Source organism: Pseudophryne corroboree, chromosome 9 (assembly GCF_028390025.1).
Source record: "Pseudophryne corroboree isolate aPseCor3 chromosome 9, aPseCor3.hap2, whole genome shotgun sequence".
NCBI lineage: Eukaryota > Metazoa > Chordata > Amphibia > Anura > Myobatrachidae > Pseudophryne > Pseudophryne corroboree.
In genome coordinates this window covers 120,202,403-120,229,135 of record NC_086452.1, presented here as the reverse complement: position 1 = coordinate 120,229,135, position 26,733 = coordinate 120,202,403, and the positions used below count along the sequence as shown (strand labels likewise).

The window sequence follows — 26,733 nt, the reverse complement described above, 5'->3', positions numbered from 1 at the left end:
ACGGTGGACAGCGAGGCCTGGAAGACTGGCAGGTGTGAGCTCGACTAAAAAAATTCAGTCACATCTGGACAACATCATGCCAGGATCCCTGGGTCATAGATCTCATTTCCCAGGGCTACAGACTGGAGTTTCAGGAGCTCCCACCTCACAGATTCTTCAAATCAGGCTTACCAGTTTCACAAGACGCAAGTATAACCATACATTGATGCCATTCAAAAACTGATACAGGCTCAGGTCATTGTTCCCGTTCCACCTCCTCTGCAAAACAAGGGGTACTATTCCAACTTGTTTGTAGTACCGAAACTGGACGGTTCGGTAAGGCCGATTTTGAATCTAAAATCGTTGAACCCGTACTTACGAGTTCAAATTCAAGATGGAGTCTCTGAGCGGTGATCTCGGATCTAGAGGAGGGGGAATTCCTTGTGTCTCTGGATATCAAGGATGCGTACCTTCACATTTCGATCTGGCCGCCTCACCAGGCTTATCTATGCTTTGTACTACAGGACTGTCGCTACCAGTTCCAGGCCCTGCCATTTGGTCTCTCCACGGCACCAATGGTGTTCACCAAGGTGATGGCAGAGGTAATGTTTCTCCTTCTCAAGCAGGGAGTAAACATAATTCCGTACCTGTACGATCTTCTGATAAAGGCACCGCCCAGGGAAAGGTTGTTGGACAGCATTGGTCTCACAACCAGACTACTCCTGGATCACGAGTGGATTCTGAATCTCACGAAATCTCACTTAGAGCCAACTCGGAGGCTCCCATTTCTGGGAATGATACTGGACACAGAATCGCAGAAAGTTTTTTTTCTTCCGTTGGAAAAGGCATTGGTAATCCAGTCGATAGTTCGGGATGTGCTGAAGCCAACCTGGATATCGGTGCATCTATGCATTCGCCTTCTGGGGAAAATAATGGTCTTTTACGAGGCGCTTCAGTATGGAAGGTTTCATCCAATGCCCTTCCAGCTGGATCTGTTGGACAAATGGTCCAGATCGCATCTTCACATGCACCAGAGGATCCGTCTGTCGCCAAAGGCCAGTATCTCCCTTCTGTGGTGGCTACAGACTTCTCACCTAATCGAGGGCCGACGGTTTGGGATTCAGAATTGGATTCTGCTAACCACAGATGCAAGCCTCAGAGGTTGGGGAGCGGTCCCCCAGGGGGTGCAGTTTCAAGGAAGATGGTCAAGTCAGGAAGTCGTCCTTCCAGTCAACATTCTGGAACTCAGGGCTATTTACAACGCCCTTCTGCAGGCCTCGTATCTTCTTCAAGATCGGGCCATTCAGGTTCAGTCGGACAATGTGACTGCAGTAACGTACATACACCGACAGGGCGGAACGAAAAGCAGAGCAGCAATGTCAGATTTATCAAGAATTCTCCTCTGGGCAGAAAAACACGCTGTGGTGTTGTCGGCGGTCTTCATTCCGGGAGTAGACAACTGGGAAGCAGACTTCCTAAGCAGACACGACCTGCACCCGGGGGAATGGGGAGTGGGGCCTTCATCCGGAGGTGTTCAGGTGCTTAACACGTCGATGGGGATGTCCACAAATCGACATGATGGCCTCTCGTCTCAACAAGAAGCTCAAGCGGTATTGTTCCAGGTCGAGAGACCCACAGGCAGTGGCGGTGGACGCTCTGACGACTCCATGGATCAGATGGTGTACGTGTTCCCTCCACTTCCGCTGATCCCAAGAATTCTAAAAAGAATAAAAAGGGAAAAAGTTTGAGCAAGTCTCAGTGCTCCGAACTGGCCAAGAAGGGCCTGGTACGTGGACCTTCCGGAGATGCTCCTGGAAGATCCGTGGCCTCTACCTCTTTGCGAGGATCTTATGCAAAAAGGGCCGTTCGTCTATCAAGACTTAACACTGCTATGTTTGACGGCATGGAAGTTGAACGGCTGATTCTAGCCAGGAGAGGCATCCCTGACAGGGTCATCCCGACGTTAAGTTTTAATCAATAAATTTACCACTTATTTAATTATTTTCTAGAGTGCCCCCACAAGAGAGTATGTTATTCTCCTTAGTGATTTCCACTTATATTTTTTATTGTAGGGATGCACCACCAGTATTTCTGCAGCAGGATACATTAATTCCACAGGAAAACATTGGGGTGTAGAGTGGATCTTGATCCAGAGGCACCAACAGGCTAAAGATTTAGGCTGTCCCAGGATGCATTGGAGCCTCCTCTATAAACCCCGCTTCCAGGCACTGAGAGCTCAGTTTTGAGTTGGTGCCTGGTGCAGCAGGCCACCTAACAGGAAGGCTGCACTGGGCAACCCTGAAAAAGCTTTCTAAGAAGATTTTTTCTCTGTGCTGTAAGCGCTGTATGTCAGGGTGACACTTCAGCGCTGCAGCTCCATCACCTCCCAAGCGGCGTTGCATACTCCCGCTGCTCCGTTCCCCGGTACTTGCGGCGGAGAAGCTCCGGCTTATGCACACGGTCGCAGGCGCTCTTCTGGTTCACGTGGCTGCTACTTGGAGGAGGTAAGAGGGTTCCCCAGGCGGGATCCTCCATTAAATCCGTCCGCGACCTAGGGAGACGGGTCGCAGCGCTGGCGTGGACACGGTCTCCGAGCAGGGATCCCACTAGACCACCGTCGTCTGAGTACAGGTCTGGTGTACTAACACCCCATTTAATAAGACTCTCAGTACCCAGGGTGGAAGTCCAGCACAAGGAAGGTGGCACTTGACCTGTAGCCCCTTCCCCGGCCCAGGGCACCATCTCTGAGTAGATTTTCCTGCCCTGAAGCTGCCTCACACTCTCCCTCACTACCTGACTGAGACGCTGGGCGCCATCTCCTGTGCATAGCTGCGGGTGGTCTCCGGGACTGCAGGGCAAGTTCTCCCTTGTAAAGCCGCCTGTATACAGCGCTGTGACACACGCACACACACACATATATGTGAAAAGAAAGAAGCTTAACAGCGCCAATTAGCGATGACCTATTAGTACTAGTACGTCAATAAAAGTGCTAGTGCAATAACACCGAAAACTATCCTCCTTAAAAGACACTCCCTCTCATAAATTCAGGCGTCAGCTACACCTTAAGTAAAAAGCATTGGTAAAGTGCTTTGTAAATAATGTAAAACATGCAGTAGATAAGCATGATGCAGGAGCTTCCACTGATTTACTGCCCTCTCTGTTAGACATTGTGATATGAATTCAACTACAGAGCGACTGAGTACAATACCTGCGAATAAATCTGGTATTATGGAACTGAGTACACAGTATAATATACGTATATGGATAAATACTGTATTGCACTATATATATGACCCAGACACACCTAGTCCCTCAGGGTAGAGAAGATAGTGACAGATACATCTGGGAAACACTGAAAGTGAAACCACACAGCAGATAGCAGATACAGGCACACACAGTCGCAGGCAATGCAGTACTTATTACAACAATAAGGCTGCACTGGACTAGAATTTTATATATATATATATATATATATATACATATACCAGTATATATATATATAATGCAGTAGATAAGATGCTTCTAAGCGACCAATGGTGTCATGAAATTTTAAAAGGAGGTTCAATTAAAAAGTTTTAATCAAATAAAATTTCCACCAGTAAAAAGTATAACACAAAACCACATATAAAAAGAAAACCAATAAAAATATTTAAAATGTCTCTGGAGATGTAAATGAAGTGACCAAAATTCACATACAATGGTACTAAAAAATTCTAAAACATAGGAGGACCCAAATAATAAATAATAAAAGTTAAATACAAGATCAACGTAAAATAAAAAGATTAATATCTTAACTTAGAGAAGGTAGGTTTTCCCAAAGCGTTTCGTCCTATCTGGACTTCATCAAGGGGTTTTGTGTTATACTTTTTACTGGTGCAAATTTTATTTGATTAAAACTTTTTAATTGAACCTCCTTTTAAAATTTCATGACACCATTGGTCGCTTAGAAGCATCTTATCTACTGCATTTTTTATATATATATATATATATATGTATGTATATGTGTGTATATGTATATATATATATATATATATATAATTCTAGTCCAGTGCAGCCTTATTGTTGTAATAAGTTCTGCATTGCCTGCGACTGTGTGTGCCTGTATCTGCTATCTGCTGTGTGGTTTCACTTTCAGTGTTTCCCAGATGTATCTGTCACTATCTTCTCTACCCTGAGGGACTAGGTGTGTCTGGGTCATATATATAGTGCAATACAGTATTTATCCGTATACGTATATTATACTGTGTACTCAGTTCCATAATACCAGATTTATTCGCAGGTATTGTACTTTCTGGCTTTATCATACTCAGTCGCTCTGTTGTTGAATTAATATCACAATGTCTAACAGAGAGGGCAGTAAATCAGTGGAAGCTCCTGCATCATGCAGAGCATGCTCCAAGGATTTACCAGAGGGGGAAGATTTGTATGATAGTCTGTGTAATGTGTGTCATACACCTCCTTGCCAGTCTGCAGCTCCTGGGTCTACTCAGGAGCCACCCTGAACTGAGTTTAAAAACCTACTGGGTACTCGGGTAGAAATGCCTATGCCACTACAGCAACATATTATCCCTATGGTTTATCCGCCTTGGGAGGAAAATTTATCTAACCAGCTGCAACAATTAAATCAGTCTTTGGTTAGACAGAAACCCATTCTAGGTCACTCTCGTGTCTCTGGGTCATATAAGCAAGCTACTTCCTCCTCACAGTCCACATACCTCTCTGATGTTTCATCTGAAGAGGAGTGGGAGCATATGGTCTTGTCAGGCACTAAATCTGGTGTTACTGATGAGGATTCTCCATTGCAGATTGATGTCCCTGCCCTAATGGTTGCTATTAAAAAAAAAACTACAAATATCTGATGATGAGGATTCCACTACTGTGGCAAAGAAAACTGATATGTTTAAACGGCAGAAAGTGGTTAAGACTCTGTTACCCCATTCTGACCATTTCGTGAACATCACAAGGGAACCCTGGTCTACTCCAGGGAAGAAATTCCCTCTGCATAAAAGGGCCCTGGCTTGCTATCCTCTCCCTGCAGAGTTATGTAGCAATTGGGAAAATTCACCGCCAGTGGATTCTCACATCACCAGACTCATGGTGTCATCAACTCTGCCTGTCACTTCACTGAAGGAACCGACAGATAAGCGTGTGGAGGGATGCCTGAAATCTATTTACTCCCTTACAGGAGCTGTGCATAGGCCCACTATTGCTGCCTCCTGGGCTGCAAAAGGTATTGAAGCGTGGGTTCAGGCATTGGAGGAAGACCTGCCCGAGGATATATCTGACAGTGCCAGACAATACCTATCTCACATTACCACTGCCGCCTATTACATTGAGGAGGCGGGTGTGCTGGCGGCCAAGACGTCAACTACGTCTGTCCTGGCTTGACGTATTCTTTGGTTGAGGTCATGGAAGGTGAACCTAGACTCCAAAAAGACCTTGGAGGTACTCCCCTTCACTGGGGACATTTTGTTTGGTGAAGACCTGAAAAAAATTGTGTCGGAGTTAGCAGCTGCTAAGAATGCTTTTCTGACAAATACTTATCCTTCTTAAGGGCCCTACACACTGGCTGATATTACTGAAAGATATGAACAATCTCGTTCATATCTTTCAGTGTGGAGGCAGCAACGATGAATGATGCGCGACCCCGCGCTCGTTCATCGTTGGTGCCCCGTCGCTTGTGCATGCAGGCCAATCTCGTCCGTATTTGCATGCACTACTATGGAGCCGTGTGACGGGGGGCGTGAAGAAACTTCACTCCCCCCCCCTTCACCGCCCATCGGCTGTATCCGCCGCCGGGCAGCTCGGCGGCGGACCTGCCAGTGTGTAGGGCCCATTAGGCACTTTGTCCTGTTGTCCAGCCTATTTGATTTTTCACTGTGACCTGGCAGTTCTACGAACTCGACCGAGTTATTTACCTAAGGTGGTGTAATGTTTTCACCTTAACCAAGAGATTGTTGTGCCGGCCTTTATCTCTTCAGACTTATCTTCCAAAGAGCGTCCTTTGGATGTGGTAAGGGCTCTCCGTATTTATGTGCAGAGGACTGCCTCTATCAGGAGGTCAGATTCCCTTTTTGTACTGTTTGGTTTCCACAAACGTGGCTGGCCTGCGAATAAACAAACCTTGGCCAGATGTATTAGAATGGTGATTGCACAAGCTTATAGGCAGGCTGGACTTTCAGCTCCTGATGCTAATAAAGCCCAATCTACTCGGTCTGTTGGACCTTTTTTATTGGCAGTCCGCCGTGGCACATCTGCAGAACAATTGTGCAAGGCGGCTACGTGGTCCACAGTGAACACGTTTATTTAGGTTGCCTTTGATTCTTCCACCTCCAAGGATGCTTCCTTTGGACGCCGGGTTCTCATACCTGCTAAGGCGCGTCCCCTCCCTTGAGGAACTGCTTTAGGACATCCCCGATGTTTTCCTGTGGAAACCAATGTATCCTGCTGCAGAAATGGAGTGTTATGGTAGACTTACCACGGTTAACACTCTTTCTGCAAGGTACATTGTTTCCACAGGGCGCCCACCCTGACGCACCTTACTCCTTTGTGTTTGTATGGCGTTAGCCGCTGGCACCTTCTCCTGTCATGAGAATGTGGTTCTATGTGACTAACATCTTCCTTCTCTCTTGCCTGCTCCTGCATTGGACTAATTAACAATACTGAGCTCTCAGTGCCCGTAGGCAGGGTTTATAGGGGAGGCCCCAATGCATCATGGGACAGCCTAATGCTTTAGTCTGTTGGTGCCTCTGGATCAAGATCCACTCTACATCCCGATGTATTCCTGTGGAACCAATGTACCTTGCAGAAAGAGTGTTAACCATGGTAAGTCTACCATAATACTCCTTTTTTCATGTTTATGCAAATGCTATTTTATCAGATTGCAGTATTGCATTATGTTTACTAGTAAACAGGTAATTTTCCATTAACCACCATTATTGGGCCTTGTGCTGGAATCTTTCTTTTATTACTTTCCTAAAATAACAGAATATATTCTGTGACTGCAATACACAGAGATTAAGCTGGTCATTAAAATTGCTTCCTTCTACCAATAGCCAAAAAAAGCGAGCGTGAAGGATGGGGCACATATCAATGCCCATTACAGTCCCAGAGTGTTGTAAAAAATATTTTGAGTCAAAGATTAAATAATTATGGGCTTCATTCAGAGATGAACGCAGATGGCTGCATACGTAGGCAGATCCGCCCAGCATGTGTGAGGCCGCCCTCCGAGGCATCGGATCTAAGGTCGACCCCTGGCAGTCAGTGGCCATTTTTTTTTTATTCCGAGCTGCTGCATGTGATGTCATGCCGCCGGCCGGAAAACACTCCCAGAACACCCCTGTTCGCCCCCCCAACGCCGCGTCGCCGCCGCACTAATGCCCGCCGCTGTCAATCACATTGTGGCCGCATCCTTCAACAGCTTCAGAGTCTAAATGACCCCCTGTGTTTCAAGACCAATTCCAATAGTTAAATATTTAATTGAAAGGATTGTGGCTATTATCATTGCTCAAGATATAGGGGTCTATTCATGTAAGAATGCGATGTTTATGTTTAACTTATCACTAAACATCGCATTCTTATTTCAGGGTTTTTTCAGATTTTTAACGCAATTCATTAATACTTACCTGTTCCTTGATGCGATGCGGTATCCGGCTGTTCCGCGATCCCGGCTTCCCCAGTCTTCTCTCTTCATACCGCGGCTGGGATCTTCTGCACATGCGCAGTGTTCCCCCCCCCCCTCGCCTCCAGGTGTCATCTGCGCATGCGCCGGGGAAACGAGACCTCCAGCGGCGGGCAAGGGCAGCAAGGAGGAGGTGACCCGGCATATGCAAATGCATATGCTCTGGGCTCCTCTGATTGGCTCTCGTCACGGAAGGGGGCTGGGAGAAGGCAGGAGATGGACGTCTTCACTGCTCTTCTCCTGTACAAGCCTCCCCATCGCCTGTCTGAGATGGCGATGGGGTTTTGCGAAGGGTAACGGAAAGCTGGGCTTTCCGTTTCTACATGAATTGCAGTCACCATACAAACGTATGGTGATGCGATTCAGCCACAAAGCGGGGGTGCCGCTGGGGAAGTCAGGGACTTCTCCACGGTAACCCGCTCTGTGAATTGCGGTAAGCAGAGAAAAGCCCTGTTTACCGCAAAACAGGGCTTTTCTCTGCTGCATGAATAGACCCCATAGTGAGTTAAGTAGTGTTCCTGACTGGCACCTCTAGAGTAAAGGCCCGTACACACTGGTCGATATATCGGCCGTTCTCTTGAACGGCCGATATATCGCGGGACCGTCGGCCAGTGTGTACGCCCGATGCGTCTGTGAACTCCGTCGTTCACAGACGTATCGCGTCGGCCGCGCAGCACAGCCGACGGCCAATATATCTACCGATATATTGGCGCGTCGCTGTGTGTGTACGGGGCGGTCGGCCGACTGCCCGTACACATGCTGCGGTGGCCGGCGGTGATTGACAGCTGAACTGGGCGGGCGTGTGTACACACCCGCCCAGTTCATGACGTCAGTCCCCGACGGATCGGGCAGTGTGTATGCTGAACACACTGCTCGATCCGTCCATAGATATATCAGCAGATCAATTGATCTGCAGATATATCTATTAGTGTGTACCCACCTTAAGAATGAAAATCTTTTGAATGAGGCATGTGTCCTGCAGCTCAGGAGAATCTGTTCTGTCAACATGGGTTGCTCATGTGTGGGTCCTAACCATGTACTATTCCTTTTACTTTGCAGAAAGTGCATATGGCATAACTTGTGTGTTTCTTCCTGTTTTGTTTCTGTAAACTGGTTGTTTGTTATTTACATCCATCTACTTGCAGACCCTGTAAATTCATCATTGAATTTCGAGACGAGCGCTCAAACCAGTTTTTCTGATGGTATGTTTTTTACATGAATCAACATGGTCCAAAACCATTTTGTGTTGTAGTACACATAACTTTAGAACAATACTCTACACAGTCTATTTGCCCTGTATATAAGACTAAAACCTAAAATACAATATCCCTTCTATACCATATTTTTCTTTTGTAATGTTACTTAATTGTTCTTGATCTCACAGGTGAAGATGAAAAAAAGATACCCTACCACCAACAGCAAAGAGGTACGTCTAGTAGTCCTTTATATGGTAGATAAGGGCAACATACCCTGCGCTCTGACATTACAGTGTGTCAGTTAAAATTTGCGTACATAAAACTGATAATGGGGAAAGCTCTAAACTATGCACTCAGTGATATAGCAGTGTTGCGATCTGTATAATAAATGGTACTACGTGGCGTGGCTTGGCACAGCATGGAGTAGGAGCATAGCTTTTAAGCTCCCGCACAAACTCCTACATTAATCCGTTTTAGCCCGATGCTATCTACATAAAAAGTGACTCTACTTCAGCCCTAACTGCTGGTGCATCGCTGGAACTACCTGCCGGTCCCCTCGGACCAATATAACAGCCGTTTGACGGAAGATACTGCGGGTGCTGTCTCAGAGCTGCTTGCGGCGGCCATCTTGCCAGCGTGGGGCGAGACACCTGCCTGACACTCTGCCCTCCGCTCCCCGGCCGCGTACCTCCTGTTTGCCGCCACGGTGCCTGGACGTCCTACGGCTGTCCCTCCGCTATTCGCTCTCCTGACACAGGGAATCCGCGGCGCTTCCGGTCGGCGCTCTCCGGGGCCGACGCTGACTCCGGGCTGCGTCCCACGTGCTGCACCTTGGAGAGAGGCCTTCTTCACCGCTGCGGGGAGACACGGCGCGGCCTGCACTCCACAAGCCACCGCAGGAGAACACTACAGGCTAAGCGGCAGATCATCAGCTCCTGTGGCTCACGGCAGGTACACCTTCCCTGCAGTGCTCCCTGCAATATTCTCCTACCTGGACAATACTCCCCTCTGGAAGCTAGATAGGATATACCACTCCGACATCCACATTTCTATGCATATATCTACCTGCCCATTCCTGCACTAATTCCTTGCCTGAATGGTGCGCATGCTGGGAGTAATACAGGGCACTACACCCCAATTTGCACACGCTTACGCCTCTATACCTCTGCCTAAATACAACGTGCTGACATCTCTATATAAAACACCGACCTCCCTGACCCCCCTACCCGCTACACGTGAAAGCTGTGATCATCACATTGATCCTGTGTCTGGGCCACTTGGGAGTGCGCTGCTACGGCTCAATCTCCATATTCCTCCACACTTGTAATCCTACTCTACAAGCCTCCTGTGCAATATACTGGACATTACAATGGGGAAGACAGGTGCAGCCGCGAAATTACAAAAATATGCGAGGGAATCCTCCTCTTCCCAATCCACTTCCAACGCGGCTCGTAACCCTCAATCTCCGCGCTCTGAAGGCGAGGACCCAGCCTTAAACGACTCGACGCACTCCACGCAGCAAATAATACAGGCTATTGCTGCCTCAGAGCAACGAGTCTCTGATAAAATTGAACGTGTCCAGATAGATGTTTCTCTACTCCGTCAGGATCTCCAAAAGATTCGTGAAAGAGTGAGTGAGACTGAGCACCGCATTTCGGACCTGGAGGACACCACCTATCCACTTAAAACTAAGATGGACGATCTTTCTACACAACTATCATCGGCTCACGCTAAGCTATCCGATATAGAAGGCAGACTCCGCCGGAACAATGTCCGCCTGGTTGGGCTACCTGAGAGGGCAGAGGGAACAGCCCCGGAGAAATTCTTTGAAGACTGGCTGATTAAGATGTTTACACGTGAAGCCTTCAGCCCACAATTTGCGGTAGAACGAGCACATCGTCTTCCGTCTCGTCCTCCTCCACCAGGCGCTCCTGCTCGAACGTTCATTGCTCGTCTTCTTCACTTTAAAGACAGAGACACTATACTTCGTCTGGCTCGTCTCCAGGGCCCGCTGATGTTCGACAACCACACGATCTCAATTTTCCCAGACTTTGCCATTGAAGTCCAGAAATCCCGTGCCCAATTCTCTCTTGTCAAACGCAAACTCCGGGATCGGAATATCCAATACTCGATGTTGTTTCCGGCTCGTCTGAGGGTTATATACAACGACGCCACGCACTTTTTCTCAAACCCGAAAGATGTGGAATCCTGGCTGGAACACAGGCCTCCAGCTCCTGAATGAACTCGTATTGGTCATATGTAGTTGGCGTGGGTAACTATTATAGCGTAAACCGTATGGTTTCTATTGTCTCTACCCCTATGGGCTGATGCATGTCACTTACTTCTCTGGGGTTTTTCCTTTTTTTAGCATCGGGCCACTACACCTGCTAAGCTCTATGTGCGGGAGTTCCCTGCTGTAGATAGCTTAGGGATCTAGTCCCACAGTTCTGTTCTCCCAGCTGGTTTGTTCTGTACCCAGCTAGTTTAATTTAGTTTTGTTAGGGTATAGGTATGACACTAGGTTGCTTATTGGTCATACAGGGTGGGTGCGGGATGGGATGTTTTATTGTTGTTGTTACTTTCCTTTTCTTTATTCTTTCCTCCCTTTTTTTTCTTTCTGCAACTGATCATGGTGCTCTAACGCTATGGAAATGTATGGTATTTCAGATGTCACATTTGGAGTATGCTCGGCCTCGGCCTTTCAGTCCTAATCGGGTTTTCCAAGTTAGGGAGTATGGTTTTATTATGATACGATTCACTGGGTACCCTACCTCACACACTATACTCCTTCCGTCTCCCACGACTTATCTCCTTGTGCCCATTCACAGCGCTCTACGATATGGGATCTAATACAGACGCCACGGGGAGGGACACGATTAAACTGATGGGATGGAATGTCCGTGGTTTAAATGATAAAATTAAACGCTCACTTGTCCTGAAACAACTTCAAAAGTACAGAGTTGACATAGCATGCCTCTCTGAGACTCATCTGTATGGTAGTAAAGTCATGGCCATTAAAAGACCGTGGGTTGGGTGGGCCTACCACTCCACGTTCTCCTCCAGCGCCAGAGGGGTATCGATATTGGTTAAAAAATCGGTAAACTTTCACCTGGAGCATAGCAGCATTGACCCTCAGGGTCGTTATGTGTTTTTACGTGCTGTCATACATCATGCACTGTATCATATCATGGCTATATACATTCCCCCCCCCTATAACAGTGAAGTTCTACGTAAGGCAGCTGACTTTATAGCCCAATCCCCTGACACACCGGTTATTAGTGTGGGTGACTTCAACAACGTCATGGACTTGTCTATAGACCGCTGGCGGGAGTCTCGCGACTCCACCTCCCTCCCCCCTGCCCCGACCCCTTTTGCAAGAATTGTTGCTGAGCTTGGCTGGATGGATATCTGGAGAGTGCGAAACCCTACTATAGCGCACTATTCCTGTCACTCCGCTACCCATAACACACTGTCACGGATAGACTTGTGCCTTATTTCCCCGACATTATCGCCTAGAATTTCTGAACTAACATATTTGTCCAGGGGTATATCGGACTACTCACCGGTTTTACTAAAGCTGTCTATGACGCACGATAGGGGCAGCAGTCAGTGGAAACTGCACCCATTTTGGTTGAATTTAATGGGAGAGGGCTCCGACCTTCTCTCGGACTGGAAAGTCTTCCTTGATTGCAACCCCCCAGACTCCTCCCCCACTGTCCGACATGATGCATACAAAGCATATATTAGAGGTACCTTTATTAAAAGAATAGCCGGCATCAAGTCGTTTAACAGGAGGGAGGAAGCGAGACTCGAACAGGCCTGCCGTGATTTGGAATCTGTATACATAGAATCACATTCCCGGTCAGATCGGGAGGCGTGGCTGCACGCACAGGGAGAGTGGGCCGATTACCTCTTTGATAAATCCAAGCGTAGGCTGCTGTTCTCCAGTCACAGGCAGTACTTTCAGGCAGAACTGGGGGGCAGTTGCCTGGCTTTCCTGGCCAGGGATGAAACCCATTCTCGCACTGTTCAGTGTATTGCCGATGGGGATGGCAGTCTCTGCTACTCGGGGAAAGACATAGCAGGGGTATTTAAACATTTTTATTCCAAACTATACTCGTCAGGAGTCTCCCACACCGACGAGCAACTGCACTCCTACCTCTCGCGGGTGAATTTGCCCAATTTATCGCGGGAGGCGCTTGAAGCACTTGAGGCTCCTTTCACCCTGGAGGAGGTGGAGTGCGCTGTGTCGTCACTCCCTTCTTCCAAGGCACCTGGTGGGGATGGCCTCCCAGTGGAGATATATAAAAAATTTAACTCCCACTTCAGTCCTTATTTATTAGATTTATTTAATACCTTGTTTGAAATTGGTGAACTTCCCCCGTCCATGTCTGAAGCCACTATTATAGTGCTGCCCAAACCGGGGAAGGATCCCAAGGCTCCCGATTCCTACCGCCCTATTTCACTACTGTCCACAGATGTTAAAATTCTTGCAAAGATGCTTGCCATCCGTCTGAACGCGGTCATCGGGTCTATTATACATCAGGACCAGACGGGCTTCATGCCGGGAAGGTCCACTATGCAAAACCTACGGAAGCTGTTCTATCACCTGCAGGGGGATGGCTTGCTGGGTTCGGGGGCAGTGGTGGTGTCTCTCGACGCCGCCAAGGCCTTCTACTCGGTTGAGTGGTCCTACCTTTGGCAGGTATTACACGGGTTTGGCCTGGGCCCTGTGTTCATCGGGTGGGTTCGATTACTGTACTCCTCTCCAGCAGCCCGTGTCTCTGTTAATGGGTATACCTCGTCCTCATTCTCTTTGGCCAGGGGCACACGACAGGGTTGCCCGTTGTCCCCGGCCCTGTTTGCATTGGCTATAGAACCACTGGCTTGTATGATAAGGGACAACCCGAATATTCAGGGACTGGCAGCCGGCTCCACGGTGGATAAGATTTCACTGTATGCCGACGATATGTTGCTGTTCCTTAAGGACCCAGATGCCTCACTCCGGGCTATGCTTCACACAATTAATGAATTTGGGGAATACTCTGGCTTATGTATAAACTGGGACAAATCCTTTATTTTTCCCATTTCAGGACATATCCCGGAGGGGATATGCACGTCACACTCACTGCAATGGACTCTGAAATTTAAATACTTGGGTGTTTGGGTCACGGGGCCAGCATCAGAATATGCCAAGTGGAACATAGACCCTATCACAGCCCTTTTTAAAAGTAAGATCCACACATGGAAGGCACTACCACTGACAGTATTGGGACGCATCAATCTCTTTAAGATGTCCATCCAGCCTAAGTACCTATATGTCCTGCAACACTCCCCCATCTACCTCCCTAAAAAAATATTTGCTAACATTGACAGTCTCATATCTTCCTTTATCTGGGGTCATAAACCGGCGAGGATAGCTATAAAAAAACTTTGTAGGACCAAACTCACTGGGGGGGCGAGCCTGCCTAATCTCAGGCTGTATTATCTGGCAGCACAGCTGGTGCACCTCTCCGGCTGGATCACAGGAGTGGGTGGCTCGACCCTACAGGGATATTTGACAGACTGGGTTGGACCCCCCTTCACCCCCTTCCTTTTCTTGCTTTCGGGAATGTCAGTGACGGGTCTTCCTCCTATCCTGCGACAGGCTCTGTTGGTCTGGAAACAAGTACACAACCTCTATGACTGGGCCGACCTAGAAACAGATTCACCCTTATGGTTTAATAGTTCGTATATGGAACTTCAGAAGCTGTCAACAGACAATATTTGGATAAAAAGTGGGGTGACCTCCCTAGGGCAATTATATATGGATGGTTATCTTAAATCATTTGCGCAACTGCAGGCTGAATTCGAGCTCCCAAACACAGCCCTATTTAGATACTTCCAACTAAGACACGCCATACAGACCCAGTTCAAAACGGCCCCTTCCATCTCCCCTTCTCCAGTTAAACTTATGCTGCAACGCTTACCCTCCACAGGTAAAATTTCAACAATATATGCCTCACTAAACAATAGAACCCTACCTGCCTCTTTAGATCCGCTTAGGCTGAGCTGGGAAGATGATATAGGCCCCCTGTCAGACGAACAATGGCTACAAATACTGGGCTCCGCCAGGTCTACCACTCCTTGCATTAGATATCAACAGGTGCATCTCTTTATCCTACACAGGGTTTATCGAACCCCTCTACTTCTCCAACGAGCTGGTTTAAGACCTGACACTTTATGCCCCAAATGTCGGATGGCAGATGCTGGTTTTTGGCATCTGTTATGGAATTGTCCGAAAGTCTATGAATTTTGGACTTGGGTTTGGTCTGACATATTAACTACTGACCCATCTCTTCCCCAAATTAATCCCAGAACCTGCCTCTTCGGGGTGGACCTGGAAGAAACCCATTCATTGCTCACATATCAGTATGTCCTGTGTCTGATCACGCTTGCCAAGGTCATCATTGCACGCTCCTGGTTTGCAGAGACCCCTCCCAGAGTATCGGAGTGGAGAGCCCTGGTAACCTTGGTCATAGGGCATGAAAGGCTAATGTACTTATCCCGCAACTCTGTGTCCAAGTTTCACCGTAAGTGGGATAGATGGACTTTGGTGCGGCCGAGTGCGGAATTGACGTAGCCCGGAGATAGGCAGATACTGTGGACACACACAACCCTAATACTTGTAATTGTGACCTCCCCTTTACTCACGTATACTAAACAAGTAGCGACGACAATGTCTTAATGACCGGTCCGAGCGCTCCGAGCACAACCCTCTCATTTCAAGCACCACAAGCCTTATGTTTTAATTTACAATGTAAATCAATGTAATACCTACTGATCAGCACAATGCATTATATTGTAAATTGTATGCTTTGAACTGTTGCCTTCTTCCTTTTCTTTTCTTTACTGCTTTTCTCTCTTTTACCACACTTATGTAACTAAATGAAAAAATTTTCAATAAAAAATTTACTTGATTAAAAAAAAAATAAAAAAAAAATGGTACTACGTACTGTGCATTTTGTGCGCTGCTTCACTGAAGCCCAAATCCTGTAGTGGGACTGGCTCTCATCGGCCGTAATCAGTACCTCCTGGTTTTAGATCATTTACTGTACTTTGTAAATCTATGGTAAGCTCTAGTGACTTCATCAGTGATACCTCTGTTAAAAGGTGGTGTGATACATGATGCTGGTGGTCACATGACCGAAACCAGCAGCCTAACAATTAGAATGCCGACAGGGGATGGGGAAATTATTTTACCCCTACCCTGACCTTAACCCGCCTGGGGTGGCGGCCAGGGCTAAATATTGGGGGATGGCGGCTAGCCCTAACCCCCTTCCCTCTAGTGCCTAACCCCCATCCCCCGCCCCGGGCCCTAACCGTCACCCAGATACTTACCTTCGAGATGTCGGTGTTCCGGCACTGGGATTCTGAGTGGTGCCAGGATTCTGCCGTCGGTCACATGACCGCCAGCATTCTGACCACCGGGATACTATACTTACACTTGTGTAAGTTTCCAGAGTAATGTGTGAATACGAATTGCTGGGAGCCTCTGCTCGCTGTATTCCAGTCCTTTGAATGCCTAAATAATAATTGACTAGAAAACAGTGTTCTAATCCATGGCATCTAATCAACTAAGTCCTGAAATATAGATGATATACAGTCCTGGACAATGCTTGCAGAGTGGACAAGGTTTTCATCGTGATTAGACCACTAATCCGTATAATGATTTATTAACCGTCGTAAGTGCTTGATATGCGCATGTGTGCGCATGTTCCCAAAGCAAATGCAGGCATAATGCAGGGTGGTTACATGCAAGTAATGCTGGGCAGACACGTGTAGTACTGTGCAATGCACCAGCGAGTATTCAAATAAATAAGAGAAAGAAATGAACATCTTTAAAGAAAGACAGATTACTTGGATATATGAGTATAATTCTGGAGAAGGGTATTTTTTTAAACTAGTTTCTTAACTAATATATTGTAATTTAGCCATTATTACTATAGAAAGTAAACCTAATTAAAATGTTTGTTTTGATATATAACCCTCTACATAGCAATGGTATATAGATTATAAAGGAAGCATTGTAGATGTGTGGCATGAGCAGTTTTTGTACTTGTATATGTATAACCTTATGTCATTCTCTTTTGCTTCAGGTGGTGTTAGGTCCAAGACAAGCATCATAAGGTAACATTTAATCATTTTGTTTACCTGTAAAATATATATAAGCTCCTTTCCAGTATATCCCAGTGGTGACACTGGTAACATAGACGAATGAGGCCCTAAGTAACCCAAAAAATATGGTTTGGTTATTTAGATCCAATGTCCACCCTAAGAGACAACATTTTGCTAGTAATGTAGCCCGTACACCAAAACATTGGCCCTCATTCCGAGTTGTTCGCTCGCTAGCTGCTTTTAGCAGCATTGCACACGCTAAGCCGCCGCCCTCTGGGAGTGTATCTTAGCTTAGCAGAATTGCGAACGAAAGATTCGCAAAATTGCGAATAGAAATTTCTTAGCAGTTTCTGAGTAGCTCGAGACTTACTCTGCCATTGCGATCAGTTCAGTCAGTTTCGTTCCTGGTTTGACGTCACAAACACACCCAGCGTTCGCCCAGACACTCCCCCGTTTCTCCAGCCACTCCCGCGTTTTTCCCAGAAACGGCAGCGCTTTTTCACACACACCCATAAAACGGCCAGTTTCCGCCCAGAAACACCCACTTCCTGTCAATCACACTCCGATCACCAGAACGAAGAAAAATCCTCGTAATGCCGTGAGTAAAATACCTAACTTTTGAGTAAAATAACTAACCGCATGCGCTCTGCGAACATTGCGCATGCGCAGTAAGCAACTAATCGCAATATAGAGAAAATCGGCAACGAGCGAACAACTCGGAATGAGGGCCTTTGTGTGAAAAGGATCACGTACTGTGGATAAATTACAAGTACAGGTTGAGTATCCCATATCCAAATATTCCGAAATACGGAATATTCCGAAATACGGACTTTTTTAAGTGAGACTGAGATAGTGAAACCTTTGTTTTTTGATGGCTCAATGTACATAAACTTTGTTTAATACTCAAAGTTATTCAAAATATTGTATTAAATGACCTACAGGCTGTGTGTATAAGGTGTATATGAAACATAAATGAATTGTGTGAATGTACACACACTTTGTTTAATGCACAAAGTTATAAAAAATATTGGTTAAAATTACATTCAGGCTGTGTGTATAAGGTTTATATGTGACATAAATGCATTCTGTGCTTAGATTTAGGTCCCATCATCATAATATCTCATTATGGTATGCAATTATTCCAAAATACGGAAAAATCCAATATCCAAAATTCCTCTGGTCCCGAGCATTTTGGATAAGGGATACTCAACCTGTAGTTTCTTTATTTCTTCAGCAGGTAGACAGCATAACGACAGTACAAGGCAGCAGCAGATAGGGGGTCATTCTGAGTTGTTCGTTCGTTGCCGATTTTCGCAACGGAGCGATTAAGGCAAAAATGCGCATGGTACGCAGTGCGCATGCGCTAAGTATTTTAGCACAAAACTTAGTAGATTTACTCATGTCCGAACGAAGAATTTTCATCGTTGAAGTGATCGGAGTGTGATTGACAGGAAGTGGGTGTTTCTGGGGCGGAAACTGACCGTTTTCTGGGAGTGTGCGGAAAAACGCAGGCGTGCCAGGATAAAACGCAGGAGTGGCTGGAGAAACGGGGGAGTGGCTGGCCGAACTCAGGGCGTGTTTGTGACGTCAAACCAGGAACGAAACGGGCTGAGCTGATCGCAATGTAGGAGTAAGTCTCGAGCTACTCAGAAACTGCTAAGAAATTTTTATTCACAATTCTGCTAATCTTTCGATCGCAATTCTGCTAAGCTAAGATACACTCCCAGAGGGCGGCGGCCTAGCGTGTGCAATGCTGCTAAAATCTGCTAGCGAGCGAACAACTCGGAATGACCCCCCCTAGTTCACAGGCTTCAAACAAGTTGGTATAACAATCCAGATGGCTTCTAATGTAACCCCACATCCACAGTCCTATCATCTGGGCGACTGGTTCCTGTCAGAAGCATTGACCTACCGCGCAAACATATTTTTAAAAGTAGCAGACAAGTGGTAATAATTAGCCCAGCTGTGGCTTACAACAGATTCAGCCAAAACCTGAACTAGATTCTAATAGTGCTGTTGGTTCTGCCATCTGCCTGTAAATTTTCATAGTATTTTCATACAATTAAATGGACATTGGTATTTGAATGCAATTGCCATCAAAATGCAGACTACGCAATAAATATTTTAATAATGTCCATTTAAATGGACATGGGATCATAAATGGTTAAAGGTAGATGCATTTGCGTCCAATGCGCATGAGCAAAACATGTGGAGCAAAAAAATGCTTGTACGTGTTTATTATTGCACATATGTTATAATACGTGCTAATACAAAATTATGTGTCCGCAAGAAGATGCGTTTAAAGCGCATTAAGATACACTTTATACGTATCATAATGTGGCAGTATACTTGATGCCATTCTACATCATCAGGTTGATGATGAATTTCAGGGGCTTATGTAATAGTGTGCGAGCTGCACGCTCTGTGGAAATTCTAGCGAGTCTGCCCGTATTTTTAAAACTGCAATCAATTTAAAAAGCAAAACAAACCTGGTTTTTCCTTTTAAATTATTGCTGCTTTAAAAATGCAGGCAGACGTGCCCGAATTTCTGCAGGCTCTTACATAAACTCTGCAGTGTTAAGCCACAGTCATCGACGAGTGTAATAGTATACCTCCCAACATGACCCTCTCCAGGAGGGACACAATGCTCTGCTTCTGGACTTCCCTCTTAATGTATAATTGCCGGCACCTGTGTTGAACAGGTTAATGGACAAGAAAGGTGTTTCAGCACAGGTGACGGCAATCATATATTAAGAGCATTCTGTCCCTCCTGGAGAGGGTCATGTTGGGAGGTATGGTAATAGTAGACCTGTGACAGTAATTGCTATATTGTTAGCGTTAGAAGCAGATGCACCTGCCAGAACTTCTATCTGTCGCTGGTGCTCTATCCCTGGAGCAACAATCCATGCTAATAGTGATGCCTTCAATCTTCCATTGTTAAAACAAAATATGGACTGTGACTGCAAAAAATAATGTACTGTAAGTAGGGGCTACTTTTATAGCTGGTGTTTATGACTTGTGTAGAACATTGTATTGAATACCGTACACGTGCTTAGTCTTTGTTGGTGGTTATTTTAGTCACAGCCAACTTTGGTGTGGTCTTACAACAGTAAACTGACTCCTATCACTTTTCCTTTTCAGGAGTTCTCTGGCCACCGGCAAGTATTTCTTCACTTCTATTTCTTTTCTACTACCCTGTCCTTCTATCTATGTTCGCTGCATGGGACTTTCCGTCACCCTTTTCCATTTGCTGCTTATTCTCAGGCATAGCATCCCAAGCTATCTATAATTTAGGCAGGTGCAGTTTTTCTTAGTGATGCCCCTATGCAGTCTTAATTAACTCCCAACCAGTCATGGTCTGCCTTCAGCTCCTTATATTAAGCACACAGAACATTCACATTTAATTGGCTCTCTAAAGTTATAAATCATGTAGTATATAAGACATAGGGGTAAATTTACTAAGATGGGAGTTCTATTTAAGATGGGATGTTGCCAATAGCAACCAATCAGATTCCAGGTATTATCTTCTAGAACAGAGGTTCTCAAACTCGGTCCTCGGGGGCCCACACAGTGCATGTTTTGCAGGTCTCCTCACAGAATCGCAAGTGAAATAATTAGCTCCACCTGTGGACCTTTTAAAATGTGTCAGTGAGTAATTAATACACCTGTGCACCTGCTGGGTTACCTGCAAAACATGCACTGTGTGGGCTCCCGAGGACCGAGTTTGAGAACCTCTGTTCTAGAAGGTGCTAGATAAATGAGAAGTAGAATCTGATTGGTTGCCATGGACAACATCCCATCTTAAATTGAACTCCCATCTTAGTAAATGTACCCCACAGTTTCAATGGGGGACATTCAGTAAACCACAAGGTTCCAATGGACCCTCACGTGGTAATATAACAAGGTAAATCTTGCTGGTATATCTAAATGAGAGGTTTTTCCCCGCAGAAGGTAGGGACCTCAGGGGGCGGGAATGCTGCAGCACACATGTAGCTTGTTCTGGAGGAGGGGACAGCCACCACGATCACTTGCAGAGGAGCCTGGTGCAGCAGCGATTAAATACGCTTGCAGTCTTCTGGCCGGACCGCCTCCAACTATGTTACAGCCCGCTGTGGCCAGCCGGCATACTGTAATGAGTTACTCAGACTCTTTATTAGTACTGCTAATGCTGGCAGAGGGCCCTTTAAGTGCAGCGGGCCCCAGTGAGCTGCTTCAGCTGCTCCACCAGTAGTTCGTCTCTGAATCTATTACAATTGGTATATTTTCCAATACTAAAATCCTTCCTCTGAGTAGAAACCTGAAAAGACTGCACAGGCTCTCTCATTGAAATACTCTGTTTAAGTATGTGCCAGTGTTTACTTAAAGTGATAAGGTGTTTCACTGTGCACTATATAGAGTAATATATATGATTTTTGTTGTTTTGGGAGGCAGAGCATGGAGAACAAATAGACTTCCTTCTGCTATATCTACTTAAGTGTCATCATTGGAGCAGTTCTCCTTCACTAAGAACTTGGCTCATGAGGACAGCTTGTGTAAGAGCTCTTGGGTGGGAGCTGACTGCACAAAGAGCGCTGTTACTAGCCATTTGTTTAGATGAGGATTATGTGATGTGTCTTTTTAACTCTTTACAGATAATTAATTTTTTTTTTAAAGCTATTTAGTAGTTGGTATTAGGCATTTAGTTCATATTCAGTGTAAAGATAAATTGCTTGTGTATATTTACTACTCTTCCCCCCCCCCCCCCCCCAGATATCATCTGTAAATCCAAGCAATAGATATAAAGTTGGTCATGAAAATGTCTTTCTTCTACATTTCGTGCCCATTACAATCCCAGACAGTTGTAAAAAATATTTTGAATCAAAGAATAAATAATTATGTTTCAAGACCAATTCCAATAGTTCAGTATTTAATTGAATGGATTATGGCTTTATTAATGCTCAAGAAATAATGACCTAAGTAGTGTTTCTAGCTGGCACTTCCTAGGGCGAGTACCAAAATGTGTTAAACGGGGTATGTGTCCTGCAGCAACATAGATAGTTTTTCTCCAGCATTGGGCAAGGGTCTCACCAAAAATGATATGAAAGATGTATGATAAACGCAGAAAAACACGCAAACCCTAAATAATTGATCCCTGTAATTTCAGGGTAATTCTAATAAACAATATTTAAAATAAGGGATACACTAATTACGAATTTTAATTAGATCAGATAATAGAGAAAGCATTCAATAGTAAAATAGGGTGCGGATTATTAGATCTACTCTTAAAAAGGTCTACCACTAATGGTAGGCATGCATTAGGTCGACAGGGTCAAAAGGTCGATATAGAATAGGTAGACAGTAGGAAAGGTCAACAGGGTCACAAGGTCGACACATTTTTCATTTTTTTATTTTTTTATTTTGGGGGGGGGGGGTTGTCTTATTTCACAGCCACAAAGAAGCCCAATTAGTGTACCTCGTCCCCTGCTTGCTTTGCTTGCGCTTGGCACAGGTTACTATTCCCAATCTTAGTCAACATGGATGGTAAAGTATGAAAAAGTTTAAAAAACTTGTGTCTACCATATGTGTGTTGACCATTGTCGTGTCAACCTTTTGACCCTGTTGACCTTTTGAACTGTCTACTTTTACTTGTGGACCTTTTGACCCTGTTCACCTCATGCATGTCTACCATTAGTGGTAGACCATTTTAGTGTAGATCTATAGTCCAGATACCAGTAAAATAATATTTTATTAAGAATGTAATGTCACTTTATACAGTATCGGCGGTGTTCAATCTTTCCCTCCCAATATAGTTATAATGCAAACAGGTTACAACAGGTAGAGTGTTACACTGTTCATTCTCATAAATATGAATCATTTTTATCAATAATAAATCTTCTAGTAATAATGTATAATAATGAACAAAAATGTATAAAACATTTGTGAACCAAGACAATATATGTAGCAACACTGCTTACATTGCCTGATGAAGCAGTCTGTTACATCGGGAAACGCATTGCAAGAGCCCTTCAAGTCAGAATTGCATTCTTAATTTTTTATTTTGTGCTTTATTTATACAAGTGTTTTTTGAAGTAGTGTGTTAGTTTTAGGTTGTTGATTCAGTGTTGGTACATATGTTTTATTGGTTCACAAGTGTTTTTACTGTTATATTAACCAGTAATTGCAGGATAAGCCGTGTTTTTCATTAGTAAAATGTAAAAAAAAAAAAATTCTGTCTGATGATGATTTGTGACAACTACCCTTGCAATAAAATTGTCCGTTTCCTTGTACAGAAGAAAGAAAAGTGACTCCAAATAATACTGGCTTTGCTCCACTGGATTGGACTAACGACATAGGTATGTTTATTACAAACTGCAGTATTCCCACAAAGGGGGCTACGTTTCTGTTACAGCTAGATGTGGTTTTATAGATGGATTATAGAACAGTGGTTCCCAAACCTTTTTTCTGGCCTAGTCCGTAATCTTATCTCTAGTGCCAAAGACCCACTGAGAAAAATGACATAAATCCTTTACAAATTAACAATATTCAAAATACAGTCTGCCCTGGTCTTCCCAACAGCCCACTAGGCAGCTTTACTGATAGCATGTTATCCATCTTAGTGTATGGAGGTTTCATAGTAATTTGTGGGCAAAAGAAAAGTCTTTTGAGAACCATTGGTAATGCACTATGTACTGCAATCCAGGGGCGCATGGTGGTTTCATTGCTGGGGGACTGAATGCCATTCATTGTAGTTTTGTCAGACTTTCTGGATTTTGGTGGATGTATATATTTACAATTTCTCTGTTTTTCCTCAAGGTAAATACCTGATACTTTTATTAGTAGTGTTAGGAGTACTTGCTGCTTTTGCCCTGAGACCTTTAATCCTGAAGAAGCAAGACGCACACAAAGTGGATGAAGTCCAAGTCATGAAAAAATTCTATGATGGGTTTAGAAAGCTGCAAATTAATTTTCCCAGTCAGTCACAGGCACTGTGGAGCAGAAGTCAACGCATTCTAGAGCTGCACCTCCTTAACAAAGACAACAAGCAACCTGCTATCATTTTACTAACCGCTGCTCAGGATGCAGAACAAACTCTCCATTGTGTAGGCAACAAGCTAGCCAAGACATATGCTTCCTCCCTGAACAGTAACTACACGGTAATCTCTGGACCAGACAGGAAATCTGAGGACAGTGAAGACGTCAAGGAAGAAATCGACGATAAACTGAGTGAAGGTTTCCAAGGCACAGCCAGAGCAGCAGTGCTGCACCGTTTAGAATTACTGCCGCCTGGTTCGCTGCTTATTCTTTACAAATATTGTGACCACGAGAATGCTAATTTTAAAAACGTGGCACTGGTGCTTACAGTGCTCTTGGACGACTCAACCCTTACAACAGATATTCTACTTAGTGATCTGGAGGAGAAAGTAAGAGATTTCTTTGGCAAAACATTCATTGTCTCAGATACCAAGAAGTCCCACAATGAGATGGATGTAGATAAGCTGAGTGGAGTGTGGAGCCGAATCTCCCATGTGGTGCTCCCTGTGTTTCCAGAAAAAGACGTTGGGAAGCAGTGTGAGGAAACTGAAACCAAAGTATGAAGAGATGTCTCTGGTATTCTATATGAAGAGGCTTCTGAGTATTTTGCCAGCTTCACTGTCACATGGTCATGAATTTGTATAGTCAGGTGATCCTAAATGAGACCAGCTATAGAAACAGCTAACCCTGTCTTCATTATGTATTGTCCATATGGAGTCCTCTCTAGCCTCTAAAGGCAACAAGCATAAAAAGACTGACTTGGCCTAACCAGATCTCCTGAAGTTCAGATTTCTAAGAACAAGTCAACTGTTATATGTCCTGTGAGGAGAAGCTGAGGAGCAATAGACTATTTTCTACATAAATTACAGTCTTTAAGATATTGTATATATCCATTGTCAGACACCGGTGAGGTCTGAAAACTGCAAGTGTCTCAAGTCAAATCCCTTCACATTAACATGTTTTTCCCAAAGTTTAGCTATAGGTTGTCTTCTGCTGCGATGGTGAAATCACATTAATAAGGGAATATGATTAAACTTAACAATTTGAAAAATAAAGACCTTTAAATGGTATTGTAATAGAAATGTAAATATTATGGACAATTTTGCAGATAGGCTTTCTATTATAAGACATACATAATCTTGCAACAGTAATACTGCTATTTAGAACTCGATACTACGATGTCTTCTGTGATTTGCATAGGAGGCTTTCAATAGAAGCGCCTGTAGCTCTTCTGACCATTGGTGAGAGCTTCATAAAAAGTCATTTTAATGTCGAACTACTGGCAATGCACACAACCTGCAGTTATCCAGGTTTATCCACGTACAGATGGTCATAGGTACATAGTGCTGTAGACAGTGAATGGAGTTCTGAAGCGATGTAAAACAAACTGTAATGCATGCCCCAGTTTGAAGATCAAACTGCAACATGTGTACATTTGAATTTTCTCGTTCAGAGCTTTTCAGAAGTCTTCTCTAATAAAAGTTTGAAGGTTCCCTTCTCATTCTGCACTTAGACTCCTAAGAGAACACGTGGTTAATGTAGCACAGTGGAAATCGGCATTTCTTTTTTGGAGATATCAGTGACCTTGGCATCGCCAAAGGGTATTCGCAGTGGTGCACTGTTAGCTTGGGTTCACTCCAGTGTGAAGTAGAAACCACCTATGCCGACCATTTTCCATATGAAAAACCATTAGGCAACATTGAGAGCTGTGTCATGGAATCAGTCAGCACGCATCCTGCACTGATCCATTTTTTTGCAGCTCCAATACAATCCAGCTAAATGTGTATGTACCTCTGCAAGTGTATATCATATCTTTGTTAAAAACAAGAAAGAAGTGTATTCTGAAACATATCCTCCCAAATAGCAATATAAAAGGCATCTGGTTTGTGCGCCTACCAGCATTTATGAGATACATCCACTCTTACCATCCATTGACTGTGGAAAGTAGAGATGTCTGTTGGGTGGGTATCCCGAACTATGTGATGGAACACAGGCCCCTGTGGTTTTGGTAGGGTGAGTGTCACAGTACTTTTTGGTTCTGTATGGACTTTGTCTTATTTCTTCACCTTTTTAGTCTTAAAAATATTTTGAGACTTCAGAGGAGAACCCATTTCTAGGCCCTAAGTGGCATTACAACATGTAGAAGAGAGACTGAATTTTACCATGAATTACGTTCTACACATAGAAAGTGCTTAGACGTCAAGATGTCACTTGAGGTTTAACTATAGCTGCACTTACATAGCTATATCATCTCAGCTGAGTGTAACTGACAACACATGTTTTACCCATACCCATAAAAAATTGTTTTTACTTCTAAGGTAATGTATATATTTTTAATGCACTGATTTTGTATATATCTGATTGGTGTTGCTCTTATTTGTGAAAGATTGTGCTTAAATAATACACAGATGACTAAATAAAGCCTTTGCTTATTTTAGAAAATAAAGTATATTTTACTATTTTGTTTTTCTGGAAATAAAATGTTTTTCAAATTTTTCAATATAATTATGGTTGAGATTTTTTTCTTGTTTGCAATAACCTTTTTTCTTTTTCATCCACTAGGGGTCACTGGAGTACTCTTGGGATATGGACGGCTTCCGTAGGAAACAGGGCACTGAATATTTAAATTTAGAACACTCCACCCCTCCATATCCACGAGTACCTCAGTGTTTTTTCTGTGCTCGAAGTAGCAACAGGTCAATGTGGCTG

At 44.5% G+C, this 26,733-nt stretch overlaps 1 protein-coding gene across 1 annotated transcript; it reads left to right on the top strand.

Moving 5' to 3' along the window:
* Window positions 1-8,651: 8,651 nt before the first annotated feature.
* LOC134957709 (torsin-1A-interacting protein 1-like) lies at window positions 8,652-26,529 on the top strand. Its single transcript, XM_063939806.1, has 6 exons — window positions 8,652-8,862; window positions 9,045-9,086; window positions 16,995-17,025; window positions 20,155-20,171; window positions 23,283-23,345; window positions 23,806-26,529. The coding sequence occupies exons 1-6, from the start codon at window positions 8,667-8,669 to the stop codon at window positions 24,585-24,587; spliced, it is 1,131 nt and encodes a 376-aa protein (XP_063795876.1). The 5' UTR covers window positions 8,652-8,666; the 3' UTR covers window positions 24,588-26,529.
* Window positions 26,530-26,733: the final 204 nt, after the last annotated feature.